Source organism: Momordica charantia (genome assembly GCF_013281855.1).
Source record: "Momordica charantia cultivar OHB3-1 chromosome 3 unlocalized genomic scaffold, Mcharantia_2.0 BLBB01000003.1, whole genome shotgun sequence".
Classification (NCBI taxonomy): Eukaryota; Viridiplantae; Streptophyta; class Magnoliopsida; order Cucurbitales; family Cucurbitaceae; genus Momordica; species Momordica charantia.
Window position 1 is genome coordinate 16,554,873 of NW_028275161.1, and position 24,548 is coordinate 16,579,420.

The 24,548-nt window shown below is 33.8% G+C and overlaps 2 protein-coding genes across 2 annotated transcripts; one reads left to right on the forward strand and one right to left on the reverse strand.

Moving 5' to 3' along the window:
* The first annotated feature begins 5,945 nt into the window (after nt 1–5,945).
* LOC148212473 (uncharacterized) lies at nt 5,946–6,824 on the forward strand. The gene has a single exon (XM_088122234.1). The coding sequence runs from the start codon at nt 5,946–5,948 to the stop codon at nt 6,822–6,824; it is 879 nt and encodes a 292-aa protein (XP_087978360.1).
* A 5,800-nt stretch (nt 6,825–12,624) lies between these two features.
* On the reverse strand, nt 12,625–14,078 carry LOC111012549 (uncharacterized). Its single transcript, XM_022286718.2, has 3 exons — nt 13,906–14,078; nt 13,707–13,794; nt 12,625–13,478 (listed from the first exon to the last, which is right to left on the reverse strand). The coding sequence occupies exons 1-3, from the start codon at nt 13,921–13,923 to the stop codon at nt 12,928–12,930; spliced, it is 657 nt and encodes a 218-aa protein (XP_022142410.1). The 5' UTR covers nt 13,924–14,078; the 3' UTR covers nt 12,625–12,927.
* Between the last annotated feature and the right edge of the window lie 10,470 nt (nt 14,079–24,548).

The window sequence follows — 24,548 nt, forward strand, 5'->3', positions numbered from 1 at the left end:
AACCCAGAGGTCCCGAGAGACATGTGACATATTTTAATCGTCAATTTATCTTTAATTTTAATTTACGGTTAATATATAATTAATTCATAAATAAAATAAATAGTGATGTAGTCGTTTATGATTGACAAAAAATTTTGGTTCTACACCCCTTTCAAATCATTTTTATAGCATAATTTTTAATTTTTAAAATTTTACCGCTAAAGGAGAATTTACCCAACAAGCACGAGCTCAAGAAAAAATAATTTTGCACTTGGGCCAGAAGAAAGCAACCCAAAGTAGGTGGGCAGCACAGCCAGGCGTATATCGCGACCAGACGTATAATAGGATTGTGCGCGTAGCGCAGCCGCGGTCTTGTCCATAGCACGACCTTGTGTGTAGCACGGCCATCGGTGGTCCTTGCCTGTCCATCCACCATTTGCTCTGACTACCACATCTCCTATGAATAGAAAGAGCTCATAACCTTCCAACGTACACTATTTTCTTTTAAGCCACTCTTTACTTTTCTCCTTTTAAGCTCATATATTGACTTAAGCATCAGAGTATAATAGACCGACACCATGTCGACATCCACTCACCTTTTCTTTGTGTAGGTCGCCTTCGCCTTAACTTCTGTAGCCAAGATGTCCGGTAGACTATCAACTTCCTTAGTCTTCAAAACAGTACGATCTCGTCCTTCCTGACATGACCCGCCCTAAACACCTACTAACTATAGGACAAGTCGTGCCGACTACAGACCCTCAACCATCTACCAAGTCTATAGTCAATTTTTTTTTTAATTTCTAAAACTAATTTAGATTGTTTTTCAACATATAAAACATAAAGTGTAACATAATTAATTTCAAAAATAACTATTCGACCACGACTTCTAAACATGTTGTATGACCACAAAAGGTACAATTGTTCCAGTATAAGTCATTCTAGATGTAGATACAAAATGATATGCGAATTCTGAGACGGTGAGTGGCAGAAACTGGTCGGCTATCTCTATGAAACTCAGGTGCAGCCTGGAGGAGAAAAACAATGATAAACAGTGAGCTAGGAAGCTCAGTGAGTGACATTTTAATAAGTAAATAATTTCGTAAAACTTCTTCCATAAAAAAAAACTAAAAACTGAGATTTAAACTCTTATAACAAACTTTTCTAAATTGAAATAATAAGCTTTCTCAGCAAAACTTCATATACTCTCTAAAAAAACACATTTTAAATACATATCAAATATCTTCTTTCCAACCTAAAACAGATTAAAGAAACTCAACACCATATATGTATCCACATTCTATTCTGGTCTACTAGCGCAGAGTAATCTCAATGCGTACAGCAGAATAATTCTATTTCTGGTCCACTGTCATAGAGTAATCTCAATATACATAGTAAAATATTTCTCTCAACGCGCGGAGTAAAATGGTCCCAAAGACCTTCTATTTCTGGGTATACTATAAAAACATATTCACATAGCATACGAGTAATCACCTGGATACAATAATATGGTGGTTTGAAAACGATTCTCAGAAAATTCTTAATCTCATAAACAGTTCTAAAAATTCTTTTTTTTTTCTTTCTAAGAACATTTCTTTCTCAAATCACTTCTAAACATATTTCTTTCTAATCATATTTAGTAAACACAACAGTTTCTCAAAAATTCATAAACATTTCTATGTTCTCAGAAGCATTCATAAATTCTCAGCAAACTCAATTTCTCAGCAGAAATAATCAAACATACGTAATATATTTTTTCTTGAAGTTCTATAATAGATATCTTAAAAAATTAGTAAATTAATCACTCGTAAATCCTATGAACAAGGTGAATTTGGTTGGTATGCTGCTCCAATTCCTGTATGACCTGAAATATCGATTCAAAACCAATTTAACTCACTTAATTCCAATTTCAACATAACTTAATTCAAATTTTAATCCTAATAACTTCAAGATAATCCTATTATCCAATTCCCTCACTCTCTCTCCATTAAGAACTCACTACTTTTCCTTCTTACGAGTGGGTCCCACCAAACCCATTCAATTTCTCTTTCTCACACCCCATATCACGCAAATATACTCTTTCCTTTTATATTTTTTTTTTATCTTATTTTATCAATTATCTCTCTCCTTGATTTCTTTCTCTCTCTTCAACACCAACCCCCACCACTCCACTCTCTCTCCTCCTTTCTTTCTCCCATGGAGCTCTTCAACGTTTCCTCCATAAAATCCAACCAAAACATACATCCTTTGTAAAATCGAACCCCACAAGTTTACCATTCCTTCTCAGTCAAGAACAGCAGGAGTTTCCCGTTCATTGAATACCCATAGAACTCAAACTTCTCATGACATTTTTCACAAAACCCATAAATACAAACCTTACCTTCAATTTCTTCTCCTTTCCCCGCTTTCTTCTATTCTCCTTGCTCCCTTTCTTTTCTGTTCTCTTTTTTTTTTCCTTCGTTTTCTCCCCTTTCCCTTTCCTATTCTTTTTTTTCTTGAAAACGTCACACACACACCAACCTCACACTACATACTGCGTCCCTTTTTTTCTTTTCAAAAGACCAAAATACCCTTCCAATTAAGATTCCAAATTTTTTTCCTTTTTTTTTTACTGAAAAATTACAATACTGCCATTACACTTCCCCTGTCCCAGCCTGTTGGATCACGACTTCTCCTAGTTAGACCCAACCTCTCCTCGATTTCTCATTGATCGGTCCACTCGGATTATATGGTTCGTTTGACCCCGACCTCCAATCCGACCAGGTTCCCAAAAATTGCATCAACAGGAATAAACTTAAATATTTTTTCCAACGTCCAAACAAAACAAAGAAATTTAATTATATTCATTTATTATTATTCTTTTGTTTTAAACCGGATAAATAATTTAAAATGATTTTTCGTATTTAGAACCATAGAATTTTGAATCATTGTTTTGAATACGTGAAATATGGAGAGTTAAAATTTAAACATTTTTTTAAAAATAATTTTGTAAGTATGGTAATTAATTAAGGGTTAAATTACAAGTTTAGTCTCAAAATTGTGTCATAGACTTATAAATTTTTGCTAGCATGAGTTTAATTCACTTGTTATACTAAAAAAATAGTTGCATTCCATGTGACTTGAAACCAAAAGTACGAAGGATATTCCTTAAAGTCCCAAGCCACCAATTCTTAAAATACATGTTTAATAAACCACTTCATTTTAAAAATTATGTAACACAGTCTATTGCATATTTATTTATTTTTTGGATCTATAGGTTCTTAGTCTATTGCATATTTTTTTAAAATTCGAAACCTATTAAACATAAACTTGGTAAATTAGGGACCTATCAATTAGAAAATTTAACCTGTTTTTGTTTTTCTGGTCTAAGTAAGACAATGCATTTGACATATCTTTTAGTTTAAACACCCTTTTAAAAATAAAAAGAAAACAAAATTTTTTTTCTTCCAACACTTTTTTATAAAAGAAAAAATAGTTTAATTAAAATACTTGTATGTTTAATTACATTTTCTAAAAATGTGTTTATTCCCAATTGTTTGGTTTGTATACCACATCTTAGAGTAGTTCAATTATCATGGAGTGATTTTAAGATAGATTTTTTTAGCTGTTTATATCATTTTGTTTTTAGTTTTCTTGTTTTTACAAATTATGTTTGTTTCTGATTTCTATTGAAATATATTTCAATTCTTTGTCAAATTTCAAAAACAAAATTTTGAAAACTACTTTTTTTAGAATTTTTTTTTGGCTATTTATAGAAACTATATAACAAGACAAATGAACGTACAGATCAAAGTAATATTTCTAAACTTAATTTTCAAAAATAAAAATAAAAAATAAAATAGTTATCACAAGCTTCTGAATAATTTTTCGAAAAAGTATAGGGTCGTACTTAATAAATGATTGAATAAGATAAATCAAATTATTGAAATAAACTAGGATAAAATACACTTTTAGTCTTGAAGTAAAGTGAAAGTTTACTCCTTGCACTTTGAAAAATAGTTTTAAAAGGTCTTTGGGTTAAACTTTCGTTAGTTATACCACCGGAATGCTGACGTGACACCGATAAGTTGTATATTTATTATTTTTAAATTATATGATTTTTTTTTTCATTTTTATCTTCTCTTCCTCTCTCTTCCCTTTCCTTCTTCTCCGGACCATTGAAAACAACTAGTTCGCTTCACTCTCCAACAATTCCTTCCCCGAATTCACTTCCTTTCCACTAAACTCCTTCTCTTTTGTTATGCAATGGAAACCGAAAGTCGAGGTACAGGTGAAGATTGGAAGGCAGCCACTGGGCTGCGATGGGCTCGGTCCCGACCCGTTGCACGGCCCACGACCCTCCAGCGGCCCTTCGTCTTCGATCCACGGTTTCGCCCAGGCCCGCCAACGAAATTAGAGTTAGCTACCTATGGAATGTTCTGGAACAACCTGGCGACTATAAGTAGCGATCCAACCTTAGAGGTAAGGGCATCTAAAACTAGCTATATTCACATTATCCTCCTGCTAACTTAAGCATCGGAGCCCGTGTGACTAGTGTCGCACCGGTTTAGATCATCTGGTTTTGCAGGTACGAGTCCCGGATCAACAAGTTTGGTAGGTGCGACGAGGAGAACCGGAGGACCGAAATCCACGCATCAACAATTGGCGCCGTCTGTGGGAAAGACTTAAAGCATCCAGTTGAGCAACATGACACCAGAGAGGAGTCCACGACGCTCTGATGATGACTGCTCTGCCAAGAGGAGGCTGAACTTGGGCGACCCCCAGGTTGGAGGACCCGAGGATGGGACCAGCCAGCCAAACCAAGAGCGTCAGGAGGGGTTGCCCGAGGTGCAGGCATTAACGACCCCTGAGCCATTCCAAAAGCAGTTCGCGGTCTTGGAAGACAAGGTAGAGGGCATGCTTCAACGCATGACCCAAGTCCTTCGACAATTCGAGCGACAGGAGTCCGACGAAGTGCCCCTTGTCAGAGACCCGAAAAAGGGGAAGGGCCCAGCGGAAAGCGATACCGAGGAGTCAACGAACAGTGTAGGGAGCAAGTTGCGGATAGGTGGAAATACCAGGCGACGAACCCGAATTTTCGATCCTCGAAAGACGAAAAAGCAACATAAATCCCCGGCACCAAATGGGGGCAAGAGCGACCATGATGACAGAAACTCTGAACCGATAAGTCTCGACAAAGGCAAATCGGCAGATCGGCCAGAGTCCTCGGAGAAGCGACATAGCCACAAGGAGAAGGGATTCGACCTCGAAGAACTACTGAATCAAGCCGACTCACCGTTCACGGAGGAAATCATGAGAGAAAAGGTCCCTCCAAAATTCAAGCTACCCACGGTGAAGCAATTCGACGGGACGACCGACCCAGTGGACCATCTAGATGCTTATCGGGAATGGATGGATATCTACGGAGTGTCGGAAGCGGTCAGGTGCCGAGTATTCTCGACTACTTTAAACGGGTCGGCCAGAATATGGTTTCGACAATTAAAACGAAGGTCGATCTCGAGTTTCAAGAGCTTGGCCAGAGTATTCGTGACCCAGTTTGTAGGGGGGCGGTGTCGGAGCCGACCCGTGGCTTATCTCTTAACCATTAAGCAGAGGACGACAGAGAGTCTACGCGACTATGTAGCCCGGTTCAACGAGGAGAAGCTGCAGGTAGAAGGCCTTACAGACGCTGTATCTCTGCTGGCCTTCATGTCCGGCGTCAGGGATGAACATTTGTCATTCTCGTTCGGAAAGAGAACACCGAACACCTTCTCGGAGGCGCTAAGCCGAGCTCAGAGGTACATGAGCGCTGGTGAGTTCTTTTACTCAAAAAGGAACCTGACGGAAAGCGAACCGACCCAAAGAGGGAGAGGTCGGGAGATAAACCGCAGGGGTCGAGATGGGAGAAGAGGGATCAGAGTAGCCAGAAAGATCCACCCCGAAAATTTGAAAAGTATACCCCGACCACCGTTGCAATCGAGCAAGTGCTGATGGAGATCAAAGACCAAAGATTGCTTAAATGGCCGGAGAGGATGAAGGCCCCGTCAGCTAAGCGCAGCAAAGGCAGGTATTGTCTTTTCCACAGGGATCACGGCCATGCAACTCAGGATTGTTTTGATCTCAAGGAAGAGGTGGAAGGACTAATCCGAAGGGGCTACCTCAAGGAGTATGTAGAGGAACCTAAAGCGACCCAGAACGGCGAAAGCGACAAGTCTCCCGCAAGAGAGATTCGAACTATAATGGGGGGCCCCATAGAAAGAGAATCCGGGAGAAAAAGGAAAGCAGATGTGCGTGAAGCTAGGACGAGTCGCGAGCAAAATGAGGTCTACCACGCGTATACTACAAACCGGCCGGTGACAATTGAATTTTCGGAAGACGAAGCAACTCACCTCCTTCACCCTCATTACGATGCACTTGTTATCACGTTGAAGATAGCAAATGTTAAAGTACATCGAGTCTTGGTGGATGGGGGCAGCTCGGCGGATATCCGCTCCTGGACAGCCTATAAAGCTATAGATCTAGGAGAAAAGGTGCTCAAGAGTAGTTCGGCACCACTGGTAAGATTTGGGGGAGAACGGGTCATCCCCGAAGGGAGGATAAAGTTGCCAGTAACATTCGGAAGTGGGTCGAAGAGTGTCACCAAGATGGTGGACTTTCTGGTCGTTAACTACACATCCTCCTACAACGCAATACTGAGAAGACCGACGATGCATATGCTCAGAGCAATACCATCCACATATCACCAATCCATGAAGTTCCCAACACCGGGTGGGGTAGGAGAAATTAAAGGAGAACAACGAGTGTCACGAGAATGCTACTATACCTCAACGAGGGACAACGACAGAACTTCTACTAAGGGGGGCTGTTGACCTTTTATTTCTTCCTTCAAATATGGTTGTTTTATACTTTTAACAAGATTTCTAATTATAATTCCTTTTGTTTAATAAAGTACCCATTTATTTGATTCTCTGTCAACTGTATCTCTTAAATCCAAAACGAGATACCAAGAGACTTTTTGATAAAATACTTTGTCTCGTCTACAAGCATACTCTCAAAGGATATCGACAATACAATTGAGAGTAGGGGGCAACAGGTACCGACTACGGCTACTCAACGACGTAAGCTTGGTAAATCCAATCCTACACGGTGACGGTAAAACCAACTATACAGAGCAGGCCGAGCAGGGCTCGGGGCCGACCACTGCTCGGGACAGACCACTGCTCGGGTCCGACCATCACTCGACGCTGATCATGTGCGACGAAGCATGAATCTACTTTAATCGACATGTTTGGAAAGAACAATTAAACAATCTCAACACGGTCAAACCAGAAGCGGGTCAATTGGCCTAGCACGGTTAAAACATGAGATGGAGTAAAAATACAAAAAGCAACAGCGGGTGTAAAACCATTGGCTATGACCAACGAGTTAGAAACCTACGAAAAGAAAGCAACAAAACTCCATCAGGGTTGGAGCCGTAAGCCAGTAAGTGACTGGTAAGAGGGTTAATTGATGATTCCAAAGAAAAGAATACAAGCAACATAGCGACAAGATAGATCACTACAAAAGCTGTACTCCCAATGAGATCGAAAGCATCACACTGAGAGCAGGGGGCAACTGTTATGCAATGGAAATCGAAAGTCGAGGTACAGGTGAAGATCGGAAGGAAGCCACTGGGCTGCGATTGGCTCGGTCCCGACCCGAGGCTCGGTCCCGACCCGAGGCTCGGTCCCGACCCGTGGCTCGGCCCCGACCCGTTGCACGACCCACGGCCCTCCAGCGGCCCTTCGTCTTTGATCCACGGTTTCGCCCAGGCCCGCCAACGAAATTAGGGTTAGCTACCTATGGAATGTTCTGGAACAACCTGGCAACTATAAGTAGCGATCCAGCCTTAGACGTAAGGGCATCTAAAACTAGCTACATTTCACATTATCCTCCTGCTAACTTAAGCATCGGAGCCCGTGTGACTAGTGTCGCACCGGTTTAGATCATCTGGTTTTGCAGGTACTAGTCCCGGATCAACAAGTTTGGTAGGTGCGAGGAGGAGAACCGGAGGACCGAAATCCACGCATCAACATCTTTCTTCACCGACTTTGATGCAGAACCAATCAGAGCTCCGTCGTTTGGGTTCCGGAGGCGATTGCTGCTTGTTAGAATTCATATAAATGAATTAAATTTACTCAACCCATCAGCTTAAGTTTTTGGGTTGAGTGGTAGTTTGTTCATTCTTAAGATGATATCAGAGCATGATAATAACAATACCAAATCTTTGTTGTTGGTATATGTTTTTATTGTTAAAATACATCCAAAAAATCTATGTGGATACGACTTTGTTACGTACTACAACCGACGAATCGTCGACACAGTTGTGTGGATGCAACACGTACCGGAAAGGTATGAAGTTGGACTAATTTGGAAACACTGGGCAATGCGAAGAACCTCGGGGGTGACTGCAATGTGCAGAAATCTCACTCACCGACCTAAGTGACGAGCAAACACTCGAACATCCTCACGTTTGGGGTCGACGTCGGGAACTTCTACTGGTTCTGGAGCCACCGGGTTCTGAATGACCTCCCTCTTACGGTTAAAAAAGTGGTTAACCATCTTCAATAAATCCATCCATCTCGTCGAGACGAAAAACGTGTCTCAACTACAATTGTCATATAGGCCTGAGTCGAACATCCAATTGCTTCAATTTAAATTATTTTGAGGAGAAAAAAAATCGTAGGCTAACGTCGTCGAAGAGGTTCGATGGGAGCAGACTCGTAATCGTGTAGATGCCTTGTTACATAATGGAAGAGACAAATTTCGAGTTAAATAAAAATGTTATTTTTGTTATCTTAATAAAAGTAAGAAATGGTATATAGTAACTAAATGACATTTTTAATTATCTCATACAAATTAATATTTACATATATAAATAAAGATCAACAATAACTTTTTGAAAATTGAGAAAATTAAAAAATGAAAGAAAAAAAGAATTAAAAAAATAGGGTGCAAAAAGTTAGGACTAGAGTATAAATAAACAAATAAACAAAAATAGGTATTTAATTAGAAGAGAGAGAACGGCAGCAAGAAAGCACATCAAATTTGTTTTCTTTGCCTATAAGAACTTTTTTGGGACTTTTTTCAATTTAGATAGTTTCAACCTCTCATCGTGTAAAAAAAAAAAAGTTAGCCTCTCATATTTTAATAAATTTTAATTTAATCCCTTAGGCCTCACCATCGATATATTAAAATTGGTCGATAATAAACTTACTTGATATAATAATGAGTGAATTAATAAAAATTCATAAGATAAAAATATTAGAAAACTCGAAGTTTTTACCGGTTTCTTAGAAATTTAGATAATAAATTATAAACTTTTATCTCTTAAATGATCTTTTACCTCTCTAAATCTAAAATTTTTTTAAGTATGGTACTTTATAAGTTTATCATGAGTCAATTTTAACATCTAAGGTGAGAGACTAAATTGAAATATTAAAATATAAATGACTAAATTGAAATTGAAACTTTTTAAATAGTAGGTTCTGAATTTAAAAATAAAACTAATTTTAATATTTAATGTTAAAATGTTAAAATTTAGCCGAAGTTTTCTCATTTTCATGGGGTAGCATGTGTATTAAAAATAATTCTGCTTTTTTTTTTTGGGCGTTAAAATGGCCCAAAGGTGGTTAAGAAAATGACTTAAAAAGGCCACTGATGTTTTGAGAGAATTTGGAAATGTTTTCTTTTTAGTTTAAAAAGATGGAACAATCAAACTTTAAAATGGTCACACGTGTTTTTATCCCTTGAGTGTTGGCAAAAATATTCAGTACATATATACTTTCAAAATTTTAAAATAAATTAAATTCATGAAACTTTTATGATAAATACAATTTTAATGTAAATTTTGGAATTATAATAAAATCCAAAAAAGAATTTAAAAGAATAAGGAAAATCTAACTTATGCAACTTAAAAGATATTAATTAGTTTAAGTTCAGCAAAACGAGTATATAGGTTAGTGATAATTGACATGTATTTTCAACCATGAGACTATGAGTTCGATTTCTCGTCCTTACTTATCGTACTTTAAAAAAAAAGTTTACGTTCGATGGCGTGCATATGCGATGTCAATCGCCTAAATTTTTGTTTTTGATTAATAAATGATTGGATAAGAAAGATTAAATAAATTAATGGATAGTTATTTTTTAGTCATTTAAATTTTTAAAAAAATTAATTTTTTCTCCCTATTTACCCATTCAATTAACAACCTATCAAAGTAGATAGCTCAATTTTGCACTCGATTAAATCACATATGAAAATTTCATCAAAATGTTTTTTATTTATTAAAATTGGGAGTCAACTTGCACCATCTCATCTAAATTTCAAGAAATTGATTACTATATATCTATGCAATTTATTTATTAGAATAAACAAAATTTCAAAACCGATAAATTTAATTGAACATTCTTAAAGTTTGAAGAGGGAATATAAATACTATCTTAGTACAAAGACAAATATATAATTTTAACTTAAATATTATTGTTTGTTTCAAGGTTGTGGGTGGAAATGGATCTAGAGAAAAAGGGAGATCCAAAACTTTACCAAAAAGATAAAATAAAAATAATAAAAGTAAATAATAATAATTAAAAAATGATTGGGTGTGACAAATGCTATAACCTTTTTGAAGCCTTAAGCAATCCTTCATTCATTAATTATTGACCAACTTTTCTTCTCTCTCTCTCTTTTTGGTTTGCATTTAAGAAGCTTATTCATAAACTAATGACCTTTTTAAGTGCTCTTTTGTTAATATTAATAAAATAATGTAAAAAGCAAAGCATTTTTTAACTATTAAAGGGTCTTATTTTATAAATAACTAATAATTTTAAGTACGTGTATTTAAATTCATTTCTGGTATTGAAACTTTCGATGTTTATTTTATTTTAATCTTTAGAAATTCAAACAAAATATAAATTCACGACGAATTAAGGACCTTAAGAACAACTTATGCTGCAACTAATTCAGGTGAACTTCCGATCCAACCATGATTTTAAGCTTTAGAGATTCAAACTAAATATAAGTTCATGGATTAAGCTCTTCACGTCTTCAAAAATTTCAACAGCTTCGTATATAAATTGCCAACTTGGTGAAAAACCGTTTTTAATCATCTCTTTGTGAATGGTCTTGATGTGTTAGGGTCTCTTAGCCCTACCCCTAGCATCCAACAAGCTGCTCTATATATAACCAAGTTAGGCTTGATGCCTATAGCCTTCATTTCTTCACACATTCAAGCACCATTCATAGTTCACAGCCACTCCATTAATTTTGATCAATGTCGAGAATGTCGCATGATCAATATGCTAGTTTTCGATTCTTGCACGATACAACTTGAAAGCCATGTCAACATTACCAGCCCGCCCAGCGACGTGAATCATCGCATACTTCTATTGGCAAGGAGTCTATCGAGTATGTTCATGATGTAGATTCTCTAAAGCAAGTGTGAGATATACCTGAAAGGTTATTCATTCAGAAAACACAACGAGTTGCAAGTGTGAGATACACTTGAAAGGTTGTTCACTCAGAAAACACGACGACGACGTTCCAGTATTTGAAGAATGTAAACTTGTAGGAAAAATTCAAGGTAATTTGTCAATTTCAGAATATTTTCTGAAAGTTAAAACTTTGTGTTATGAAATTTTAAAATTGGACAAGGAGGAGCCCGTTAGTGATGCTTGTTTGCGTTGGTATCTTTTTCATGGATTGCGAAAGGAGTTTATGTCAGTTTATTTATTCCATACAAGATTGGGTAAACCAACATTTCTATCATTGAGTTGGAAAATTTGCTATCAAAGGAGAAATCTCAGTGAAACAAATACTTTACTTGGTGATCATAATAAGAAATCTTCCCTCGAGGTTGAAGGTATTCTTTATACAAAAGACAAAAGTAGAAAGAAATTATGTTTCTGAATGCTCTTCAGATGATGGCAAGCGCATAAATAAAAGGCAGTCCAAAGGTAATTCTAAATGATGCTTTAGGTGTGGAAAACCGAGACATATCAAACATGATTATCGGGTGAATGTGGTATGTTGTCGATGTGGGAAACCATGCCATATTAAACAAAATTGTCGAGTGAAACTTAAAAAAGCAGAAACAAGATGTTGTACAGGAAATTAACAAGTCTGAAAGATTCAATTGGAAACATGGTTAATCAATTGAAATTGTTGATCAACCCATTAATTATTTTATTGATGCTTCTTTTGATGAGGATTGGTCTGTTGGTCATGGTTGTTTTCATCCAAACTATTGGAGATTTTTCTCTTCTCTATGATGTTTGTACTCATCACGGACGAAGATCTAATGTGGCGGCTAATAATTCCTCTCTCCTGATGTGGTTACATGTCAATGTTGAAAATTGTGAATTGCGTTTTTGTTGCCCGTAAAGATGACTGTCATGGTCCAAATTTGAAGGAGAATTTTGTTTGAGTCTCTCATGTTGCTGATGTTGGGTGTCTTTCTGGAAACAAGTTGAATTGTGGTAGAAATTCTGTTAATTCTTGTGCTGAAGATAATACAAGAATTAGCAAAATTTCTTATAGATGTATTTGTTGCTGGACTAACATTTGTTCTTCTGGTTGGATTATTGTTTTTCTACAAGGGTAACTATAAAGGCTACACGTGCAGAGTCATGTAATTTAAATTATTTAAATTTAATAATTAGTTTATACATTTTATTTTTGTAAAAGAATATTAAAATTCAACCAACTTTAATAAAGTCAGTTTAACAAAATACAAAACACACTTATTAAACCTAGAAACACCAACAGACTTAACAAATTCAAACTTAATAAATCTATTTCTGCACCAACCAAACACAGACTTAATAAACTAAAGGTTTAACAAACCCAACTTAATAAACCAGCAAAACATCCAACCGATCACCCCTAAGTTTACCCGTAAACACGAATGACCACCACTCACAGACTGCCACCTGTCACATGACACTGCATCCAGCTGCATTTTTTTCATTAAGATGCTCAGAGTAGCTGACGTAACAGGGCCCCCCTCCGCCGCAACTGTTATAAATGGGCCTTCCAGAAGCGCAGCCATCACAACATGGGCCGGGCCTACCGTACCCTTGATAACATGGGCCGCAACCAATCCCTTCGTAGCACCGTCTACAGCCCGTCCCAAACGGGTACGCCAGCGGGTACCCGAGAACCGGGTCGGATTGGACCGGAGTGAGAATCTGCGGCGGAGCCGGTGTTAGTGCAGCCGCTGGCTTCCCCGCCGGAGGTTGTGGGTGTTTTTGCTTCGTAGGGTTGGCGGGTTTCGCTGCCGGAGGAGAGTCTTTTGATCTCTCCGGCGGAGGATCGGTTTGTTTTTGCGGAGGGGGCTTGGGTTTTTCAGGCTCTTTGATCTCAATGCTCTTAATAACCCCACGCCCTTTGCAGCAAATATTATCTCTCAACTTCTCAGGATTGCAACAAACCACTTTGATAATCACAGCGTTCAATTTTTCATCATAAATCCGGTCTCGAATTTCTGCGGCTCAAAAACACGTTTTCATTTCTCCTTTCCGTTTCAACATACTTTTCAATAAAGGAGAATAGAACTGTATGTCGACACTCATATGAAAATGCGAAGAATCTTAAATTTTTATACAATTTTGAGATTGTTTCTAAAAAAAATATTTCTTAATAGGATTGGAGACCAGAATAATAAGTAAAGAGAACATTACCAAGAAGAATAAGGGAAGAAAAAAAAACTCACGATGGAATTTGGAGAGAACTTTCCTGACTTTATTATAGCATCGATGGCACTGCAAATCCACTGTCAGCACCATGATAGCATCCTTCGACTGTAAGTACACCAAAACAAAAAAGAGGAAAAAAAAACCCAAATGAAGCATAAGCGATGGAGCAGAAGGAAATCAAAAAATGGGAAGAGAAACAGAGTAATGCGAAGGGACCTTGTGATTGTCCGCCATGGAAGGAGATGGAGAAAAGTTAGAGAGAGAGAGAGAGAGAGGGGAAATGAGAATTATAAGCTGCTAGGTCGGTGAATTTTGAGTTGAGAGAAAAAACTTCGGCTGCCAATCCGTGCGCGATAAGTTTAATTTTCTTGTCGGATGCACAAAGAAAAATTGAATTAATTTTCGATCATAGCTTGAAAAGATGAGTGATAAACAAAGATTTATAATAGGTATGATCAATTTTTCCTCGATGAATTTTGATAGACTATTATTATAGTTCAAAATACTTAAATGAAGATTGGATCCAGATCAGTGAGTCAAAAGAGCCACATGTCATCCTTTTTCCTTTTTTTCCTCCCGTCTCTTCTTTATAACACATCATTTATAGATATATTTATTACCAATATTTATTTGTTAAATTATAAAAGAATAAAATTAATTCTAAAATGGGGAATTCAATTCTCGCTTTAGACATGAGCAGGAACATGAAAATGAAAGATCGAAGAGAACAATATGTGCAAATTTCCTTGCATGGTCTCGATCTCGTTGGGTGGTACTCCTCTCCATGAATGTTGACTTTTTTCTAAAGATAGAGAGAAAAAAATTATATATATATGCTTTTGCTCCAAGAAACTCTCTAAACATTACCTCGGGAGAAAAAAAGTTAGGACTAGAGTATAAATAAATAAATAAATAATTTAATTATGAAGAGAGAGAGAATGGCAGCAACTTGCACTTCGAAATGTCCTCTTGTTCACACATCGGTGAAAAGCACATCAACTTTGTTTTATTTGCCTATAAGATTTTTTTTCGGACTTTTTTTTTCAATTTAAATAATTTCAGCCTCTCATCGTGTAAAAAAAAAAAAACAAATCAAAACTTAAAGTCTCTCATATTTTAATAAATTAAAATTGAGAGATAACAAACTTACAAGAATTAATAAAATATTATAAGATAAAAATATTATAAAAAAAACTCGACGTTTCTAATAATTTCTTAGAATTTAGAAAATAAATTAAAAACTTTATTCACTAAATTTACACAAATATAATTAGTATTATGTCTTATGAGTGGATGATTATATTAGAAAATGTTAAAATATAATTGATTAAATTGAAACCTTTTAAACTATTAGATCTAAATTAAAAAGGAAAATACTTAAACATTAAAGATTTTAATCTTTAACGAAGTTTTCTTATTTTCATGTTGTAGCATGTATAGTAAAACTTAAAAATAATGCAAGTTTTTCTTTTCTTTCAATTTTCAAATGGCCCAAAGATTAGACCGTTGATAATTTTTAGAGAATTTACAGAATTTAGAAACCCTTTGTTATTTTTAATTTAAAAAGATCAAACCGTCAAACCTTAAAATGATCCTATATGTCTTTATCCATTGAACGTTGGTAAAAATATTCAATATATATCGTACATTATTCCTTAGATACTCTCAATGAAACTATTATGATAAATAGAATTAATTTTAATGTAAAATTTGGAATTATAGTAAAATAAATGTAAAATAAAATTTAAAAAAAGGAATTTAAAAGAAAAAAAATCTAGCTTAAGCAACTTAAGATATTAATTAGTTTTAGTAGGAGAGAATTGTGAGCCAAATTGGAACTGCACGATGCGCGCATTTATTTGATGTCGCCGAAATTTTTATTTCTAATTAATAAATTATTGGATAAGGAAGATTAAATAAATTAAGGATAAAATCATTTAAGTTTTAAAATAAATCATTTTTGTCTCAAAATTTCAAAATCTTACCATTTTGCCTCAATTTTGAAATATATGAAATTAATGAGATGGATAATTATCAGATCTATTTATTTTCCAATTAATCTTTCGTGGACAAGTCCTCTATTGTCATCTTGAAGGTGGATGGTTCGATCTTCTACCTGACTAAATCACAGGATCTCATACAAAATTTCATCAAAATATTTTTTTATTTGTTGAAATTTGGTGTCAATTCGAACCATCGTCTAAATTTCAAGAAATTAATTGTCATATATCTCTGTAATTTATCTATAAGAATAAGCAAAATTCAAAATAATAAATTTAATTGAATTTTTTTAAAGTTTCAAGAGGGAATATAAATACTATGTTATAACCTATGTGTACAAAGACAAATTATATAATTTAACTTAAATATTATTGTTGTTTCAAGGTTGGTGGGTGGAAATGGATCCGGAGAAAAAGGAAGACCCAAAACTTTGCCAAAAAATTAAAGTAATAAGAATATATTTTTTTTTTGAAACAATTAAAATAATAATAATAATAAAAGTAAGTAATAATAATTAAAAAAATGATTGGGTGTGACAAAGGCTACCACCTTTTTTGTTACATTTAAGAAGCCAATGTTATTCATAAACTAATGACCCTTTTAATGTGCTTTTTCTAAAAAAAATTGTTTAATGTATTCTTAATAAAATAATGTAAAAAGCAAAGCATTTTTTAAACTACTAAAGGGTCTTATTTTATAAATAATTAATAATTTTAGGTACAGTGTGTTTAATTTCATTTGTGGTACTGAAACTTTCATGTTTATTTTATTTTGATCTGTAGAGATTTAAACTAAGTATAAGTTCATGAATTATATTTAATCATCTTCTCGCTGAAATTCGTGCAATTTTTGTTCGCGGTCCAGTTTATCAAAATTCGTGTTCATTCTGATTCTCTTGTCACGGTCTAGCTTATCAAAAATCAATCTTCTCCCTTAGATCCGGAAGGTGTTTGGCTCCACGATATCAATCTGCTAACCAATATTCTCCATGGTTTCGACGCCGATCATGTCCTTCGAGAGTTCAACTGGTCGGCCGATTGGTTAGCAAAACAGAGTGTTGGTACCAAGGTTTCTTGTTCTTGACTTGGAAATTTTCCCCCCACGATCCATTTCCTTACCCATCAAGAAATGTTATCTTCTGTAGTTCATGTGATCAGTTGAAGTTCCTTTTTCCCTGTATATATATATATATAAAAGTTCATGAATTAAGCTGTTCATGTCTTCAAAAATTTCAACAGCTCCATTAAAGTAGCCAACATTAGGGCACATAACTAAAAGTGTGTTGAAGAGAGTTACATTTAACTTCAATCATTTTTCCTTCCTTTCCTTGTATACAATGAGGGCATCCTCTCACTATATCTAGCCCTCCTTGTCACGGAAAATTGACATATATAATCCAAAAACGTTTTCACTTTATTCGAATGACTCAACTTTTGTAACTTAATAAATGCATTTTTGAAATTGTAAGGCAGATGAGAGAACTATTATAAGAAATCGATGAATATAACCCAAAAAAGTTTTCAATTTGCTCAATTGACCTACCTTTTTAATACTTAGGTTTCAACCTAATAAATGTTTTTTTGAAATGTCAGATGAAATGACTGTTAATGTCCCTTATCATTTTCTTTCTTTACCTCTTCTCTTGTTTTTCGGTTATCTTTCTCTTCTCATTTTGTTCGCTTTCGATTTTCGTCACTTTCTTCTTATTCGAATGGGGACTCAGATACAACTTTAATCTAGGATGATTTTTTTTTTATTTGGGTTCATTGAAATTAAAATGGACATAAATCTCGGACTTGAAGCCATATACATAAATCTCGAACTTGAATCCATAATGTATAAATCTCGACCCCCAAGATTTTTTTTTTAAATTTGGGTTGGTTGAAATTAAATGGATAAATATTGAGCTTGAATATTGCCTAAGATTCATGCAAACTCGAGTGAGTTTGAAGAAAACTTGCCCAAGATTCATGTAAAACTTGAGCAAGTTTAAATGAATCTTGGGCAAGTTTTTTCGAACTCCCCAAATTTTACATGAATCCTATTTAATTTCAATGAACCCAAATTAAAAAAAAGAAAATCTAGGGAACGAAATTTATGCAATATAGATTCAAGTTCAAGATTTATGCTTATATTATCCTGCATTAAAGTTATAACTCAATCTCCATTTGAATTCGAAGAAAGTGATGAAAATCGAAATCGAAAAAAAAAAAACAGAGAAGAGAAAGAAAACTGAAAAACAAAGAAAAGAAAGAGAAAAAAAATGAGAATGTACATAATAGTCAACAAATTGATGGAGTTGACCGGTAAAAGTTTCCTGTTTGCTCGAATAACCTACTTTTTAAAAATATATTTTTTGACTTACGAGTTTAAACAAAAAAAATCAACTCTATCGTTTTTTCCCCTAAATCCTACGCACGAGAATATTTTTTCAACAAATTTTTAAATGAAAAATCTATCAAAAAGTAAAATTTACAACACAGATGAAAATTACAACATTTTGTAAAGTACAACTTGATACGCATTTTCAAGTTCAAAGTTTAAAATTGATATTTTTCTATTAGGTTTATATTCCTTTGTGCTTTTGAGGTAAAATCTTGGATCTGCTTGCGACGAGTTCACTCAATTGTATACATTGTACGTGATTTAGCTAACCTACTTTTGGAATTATTTTCAAACTACCACATTTTTTGTTTTTTTTTTTAATTACATTATTCTAAAAAAAAAATCCAAATTTTAGAGTTGAAAAAGATGTTTCAAAATAACTATATTTTGAAAGCGAAATGGGCCAAGGCTTGTGTTCTAGCAACTCGAAAGTTGGGCCATTTGACCAAAGAGTTTTTTTTTTTTTTTTTGACTAAAATGAACCGCTAATCTCATACAGAACCAAACTCGAAAAACTGTGAGCAATTAGATTATATTATTAGATTATGTAATTTGAAATAGACTTAAATTTAGATTAGTTTATTTGAATTAAGTTTTATTTCCTATTATGATTTGGGTTTATCTTTAAATTAGTCTTTTATTTATACTTTACTAGTATCAGTAGGTCATTCAATTTTGCATTTATCAAACAATTATATTTAGTGAAACCATAATCATTTCGGCATATTCTCTCAATTTTATCATTCCTCTAAATTCACACTTATACCTTATATTAATGTGAGCTAACATCCCAGAGGAAGGTTTTTATAAAATTAACATAAATGCAGCAGTCAATTAAAAAATAAAAATAATACCTTTAAGATTTCAATTTCTTTTTTAGTTCAACAAATATGAGGCGAAGATTTAAATCTCGAACGGATTCAAAAGTAATTGCGGCTCAACGTAGACTTAAACTCTCATAAGTCATAAGGCATGATTGCTTCAAGGTTGAGAATTCCAAATCAGAGTTTTTTTCTTTTCTTTTTAAATAATAATAATTTTTATTTTTATTTTTATTTTAAAGATGTATATAAATTGAGTTGGGCCTAAGTTAGTGAGTTGGAAGAAAGAGCCCAACCACATGGCCCGTTCCTATCTCATTAGTCATTTATAAATCTTCTAAAGAAAGAGGAATATAATCCAAATTCCAACCCAAATTTTCTGTAACGCCCAATATTTTTTGGTAATGATAATTTGAATATTTATTAATTGCTAAATTATTATCGTATAGATAGTTACTATCAATTAAGATTTTGTTGTACTCTCATATTATATTAAATCATCAATCAACCCAAAAATTTAAGTAAATGAGTTACCGTAATAATTATTTACATATATCTTAATACTTTTTCTAATCATACTAATCTGATCTCCTCTAGTGTCAATTTATCTATGTACCCTCCTCTACCTCTCGTGCATCACATGTACATATATGGAGGGAGAAAGTGTGTGTTATTCCTCCGGAGCAAGCCATAATATATATATATATAAATAGAGAAGTCAGTTTGAAATTGGATTCTAAATAGGAAAAAGAGATAAAAAAAAAAACAAAGCATAGCACAAGCATACAAACAGAGAAGTCAAGCAAAGGAGTGTGCTTTACCACTCATAGTGCTCATCTCACAACATGGCAGTGAAAAATACACATACCCACTATACACTTTCTTTCTCTTTTCTTTTTTTTTTTCTTTTTAATTTCACAGAACTGATGTTATATTACTTACGTTATATCCTTATAATCGAGACTCGTTATCTGGGTCGAGAAACACTATTACCAACTTAAAGTTTGAACTTAATTGAGATTTCAAGGTAGATGGTATCACAAGGGTCCCAAACGCTTGCCACGGCAAATCTCACGAGACTATCCACCAAAAATTTTTAAGCCCCTCCCTTCAAAAAATGTTGAAGAAAAAAGAAAAAAAGGAAAAGGAAAACTCTCACAACCCCTATTTGACAGCCACTTGGATTCTTGACCCATCTTTGCCACTGGTTTGCCTTGGATATATCCTCTTCTTCCTTCCCAAATATCTCCCTCACACCCACCCACTCCAAGATGACCTCTATATCTATCTATTACTATAAAGTCTATATCACTGTGTCACTAAGTCTTATAGGACACGACAAATAGTGGTTTGTGACGATCTATTTTATAATGTGATTTGTGGTTGAGACCTATAAAAATAAGATCGTGTGATTGGAGAGAACGGAAGTAAATCATTAATGTGGCATGCACTTGAAGGTGAATTCGATGGATAATTGTTTGAGAAAAAACGCCTTAGAAATAAAGAAAGATGCAGTAGTGATTATTTACTTAAATGCAAGACCCTAATCTCACATGATCCGTTAGAAGTGATCTAGAAAAGTATCGGTATAAAAATAATTAAAAGGACAACAACTTAGCTTAAGTCCAAAGCAACCTAATATCATAATACTGTGAAAATAAATATATGTTACACGATCCAAAATCAAAGAGGGACGATTAAATTAAAAATCTATTCTCGTATATGACTTAATTACAACAAAATAAGCTTTAACCTTACATGTATTTTAAAAGAAAGTACTTGGCTTGATATAGAGCTCTGGGGACAAGGTCTGATAATAATGGTGACCCCAAAAAGAGGTGCAATTGGGGTCCAATTTAAGTACATAAGGACCACCATAGCACTTGAGCTTAATGATTTAGGCATTTGAAGGACTCGAAAGAAAAAAAAATGTCAAATGTTGAGAATCCGAACAAAGTCTCACACGTCATCTATCGGAGTGTCGAGAAGACTTTAGTTGTGTATAAGTAAAGATAGTATCTCCATTTTTGGTGTAATTTTTTTTTTTTTGGAAAAGCTAATTAAATACATCCATGAGTGATTTTATGATCTTGTACTTCTCAATTCTTAATCTTGTAGAAATTTTATTTTTATCATTAATGTATTAAATTTTTCAAGTAAGTTACTTTGTAGAAAAATATGTGTTAAAATAAAGTTGATGTGTCATTACAGTATTGTTTTGTAGACGATAAAACGAGTATAGCTCAACGATAATTGTCGTATACCTCCAACCAAAAAGTGGTGAGTTCGAATTCCCTCCCCAACATATTGTACTAAAAAAAGTATTGTTTTGCATGTCGCTTATTAGAAGAAATATAATTTGTTGATAGGATGTTGAATTTTGCTCATGGGCAAATTTCATTTCATGTTGTCAAGAAGGATTTGAATGACATATACCTATATCTAGATGTTAATTGAAATAGTAATTTGTTAACAATAATTCTTTTTTTTTTTTTTTTGGAAAGGCTTAATTCAGGATTTTTTTTTGGAAGGCTTAAATGAGAACTTTTTTAATAAATTAAGACTTTTAAAAAGATTAAATTAGACCAAACTAATTAAAAAGTCACCTAAAAGAATAAGAATTATTGAATATATTTAGTTAAAATTTTATGTGAAGTCAAGTCTGAAAGCAAACATGAATTGGCTATAGCTATACTAATTAAGATATATATATTCTCAACTAAAAGATCGGAGGTTCGAATCTCCATCTATGTATATTGTTGAACTAAAAAAAGTTTCAAATCAGACAATATCATTGCAGTGACACATAAATCGAACAATAACCATTTTATATTTTATTTTGTAGTTTAAGAAATTAAGCTCATGAGCACTATTTCTACCTACTTTTTTTTTCCTTCCATATAAAGAATGCCCCTCAGGGAGATCAGAATGAAGATTTAAATCTGTGAAAGAAGACACTAGCTATTAAAAAATAATAACCATAAAATACGATTACCAAATTACCCCTAGAATTGATGCAAGAGGTGACATGTGGACCTAGGATTGAAAAATCTTCCATTATTTATTATATAGTTTGGAATTGACATGACTCGCCAATTAATTAGTTGCATGACTGAGTACTCAGTAAAAAAAAACGACTTCAATTTTCATCAAAATTAATTTATCTTATTAGTCACTATCATGACTTTATATGGCCTGGTTTTGGTGCGAAGCAGCTGTTGATGGCTCTTCATAACTTGCTCCCATGGCATGCATGTGCCTGCATGCGCATGCCCTTTTGCCCAAATGGCAACTCCAATCAATAGGGTCTCCTCCTTCACCCACTTTGCCTCATTTAGAGATATCAAAAATCTTCGCGGGGTCGATCGGGAGCTCGTAGATTCCCTCCTCAAGTGAAGCGGGAATCTTTATTTGAAATAGGGCATTGGGTTGGAAATGATGAAAAGGACAAGGTGAAGGAGAAGACACGTCTTTTCCTTACCCTTAATCTTTTTAATCATGATTAATGTAACTATGTAAGAGTAATGGTGTGGTAAAAAATAAGAGCCGGCTAAAAATATTGACAAATATGATACAATTTAAGTGGAACTCAAATAATATATATATATATATATATATATATATATATATATATTTTTTTTTTTTTGCATGTTCTCAATCTATCGGTAATAAACATCTATTAGTATATATTATCGAGAGAAGTAAATCAGTGATAGTTGTCTATCAATAATAAAAATCTACTTATAAAATTGTCATATTCTTGTCGAATCTCTCATTCCTCCTTAGCTATATTTCTATTTACTACCTTTTTACCATTTTTATTGAATATTTTTAGAGTTTAAACATTTAAATTAGTGAATAAATTAAATATTAATCTTTGTCCTAGAGAAAAGAAATAGTAATTTTAGTATATTTAATAATATTTAGCTATTTTTTAAATGAAAAAAAATATATGAAACTCGAAGAGTTTTTCTTTTGAGGGGACCCTTGATCTCTTAAATCAAAATTACTTTTCATACCTCAATTTTCTCAATCAAAGAATTGAGCGATTGAGCATTTGCATTAGAAGACAAGATTAAGAGAAAGAGGAGGGAGAGAGATTTGTAGAAATCAATCAATACTTTTTCATTCAAATTAGTTAGTTAAAAATAAGATAATTTAAGGAAATTAATATTATTTTTAAATATCTATTTTTTTTAGTAGTTAGGATGATTTAGTCTCTACCACATTATTCTCCTCAACGAAAATTGTGTCTACTTCTTCTTTAGATGTCGGAGGTTGAGACCCTTATATCCTAAATTTGTTGTAATAAAAAAGAAGTTTCTATCCCTCGTAAAATTGAATTATTGACGTGACGATACATTAAAAGAACATAGATTGGCTGAAGTGGTTATCGAATGAGTGTAATATTAAGTGGTAGAATAAAAACAACTATTATACTAGTATAGTCGTTATATTCTGGACATTTAAGAATTAAAATAAAAATTTTAAGTCAAATTAGTAAATTTTTAATAATCTGAATAAAATACAAAATAAGATTTAAATAAAAAAAATATAAAAAGAGTCCAACCAAGAGGCATTGTTGTTTTTAAATGAAGAATGTTATATATATTATATACTAAACCAAAAAAGTGATGATCACATGAAAGGGAAGGGACGAACTTTTTATGGTATACACAATATAAAAATACTGGAAAAAGAAAATATATTATTCATTTTTGCAAAGAGACAAAAAAAAAATATATTAAATTGTAACAATAATGTTATTCAGATTTAATTGGGAGGTCAATGGCGGCTTAGAGTCAGAGTCAATGGTGTGGGACCCATTACTATTGGAATTAGAAAAGGGACTCGGATAGAAATGTCGATGTCTCAAATTTAAAAAATATATTGATGGATGTTGGAGACAAATTATCACCTTTATGATTTGTTAGACATCCAAAGCTATCTTCATAGTGATGAGCAGAAGAATCAACCGAGTCTTTCGAATTGATTCAAGTTTTAATAGCTCTGCAGAAGCTAAGCCAAACAACATATCATTGTCTGGCTGATTTGATACAAAAGGCAACTAGGATATTCTCTAACAAGACGTCGCGTTTCCCTTGGTCAGAGAGTCGTTAGAACACTGTCAAAAGTTCTATTGAAGCTCACCTCTATCAATAGAGATTCGTGCATCGAGATATTACCTCTCGAATATAGATCGAACAATGTAGGACTATAACCCAACAATACGTATATTAGTAGTTGTTCCACGTATTTAGTTCATAATTGTATTGTTTTTCAAGTACAATAAGTCGGGTGGAGATATTCGAAGTCATGATTTCTTAGTCAGATACATGTGTCACTTGTTACTGAACTAAATTTATGTTGCAAGTTTATAATTCTAATTAGCTTAAAAGACCTCATTTGGAAGTCACACTTGAACCTATGATTGATTAGCAAATTGTGAGTTAATATACATGTTTAACGTAAAATTAATTATTATTAGATGATATATATATATATATATATATGAAAATGGTGTAAAAGTGAAGATGCGCTCCTTAATATGTAGAATAAAAAAAAAGATAAAGAAGTATTTAGTACATTTTAAATCAAATTTTTATGTTGAATTTTTTTTTTGAGTCATAAAATTTGTCAGGTATTTATGAG

Bases quoted from the DNA above. Each gene is read 5' to 3' on its own strand.
- LOC148212473 (XM_088122234.1), top strand. From the start codon at position 5,946: ATGGAGATCAAAGACCAAAGATTGCTTAAATGGCCGGAGAGGATGAAG.
- LOC111012549 (XM_022286718.2), bottom strand. The intron at 13,479-13,706 runs GTGAGTTTTTTT...TTTGAGCCGCAG, and splicing joins AGTTCTCTCCAAATTCCATC to AAATTCGAGACCGGATTTAT.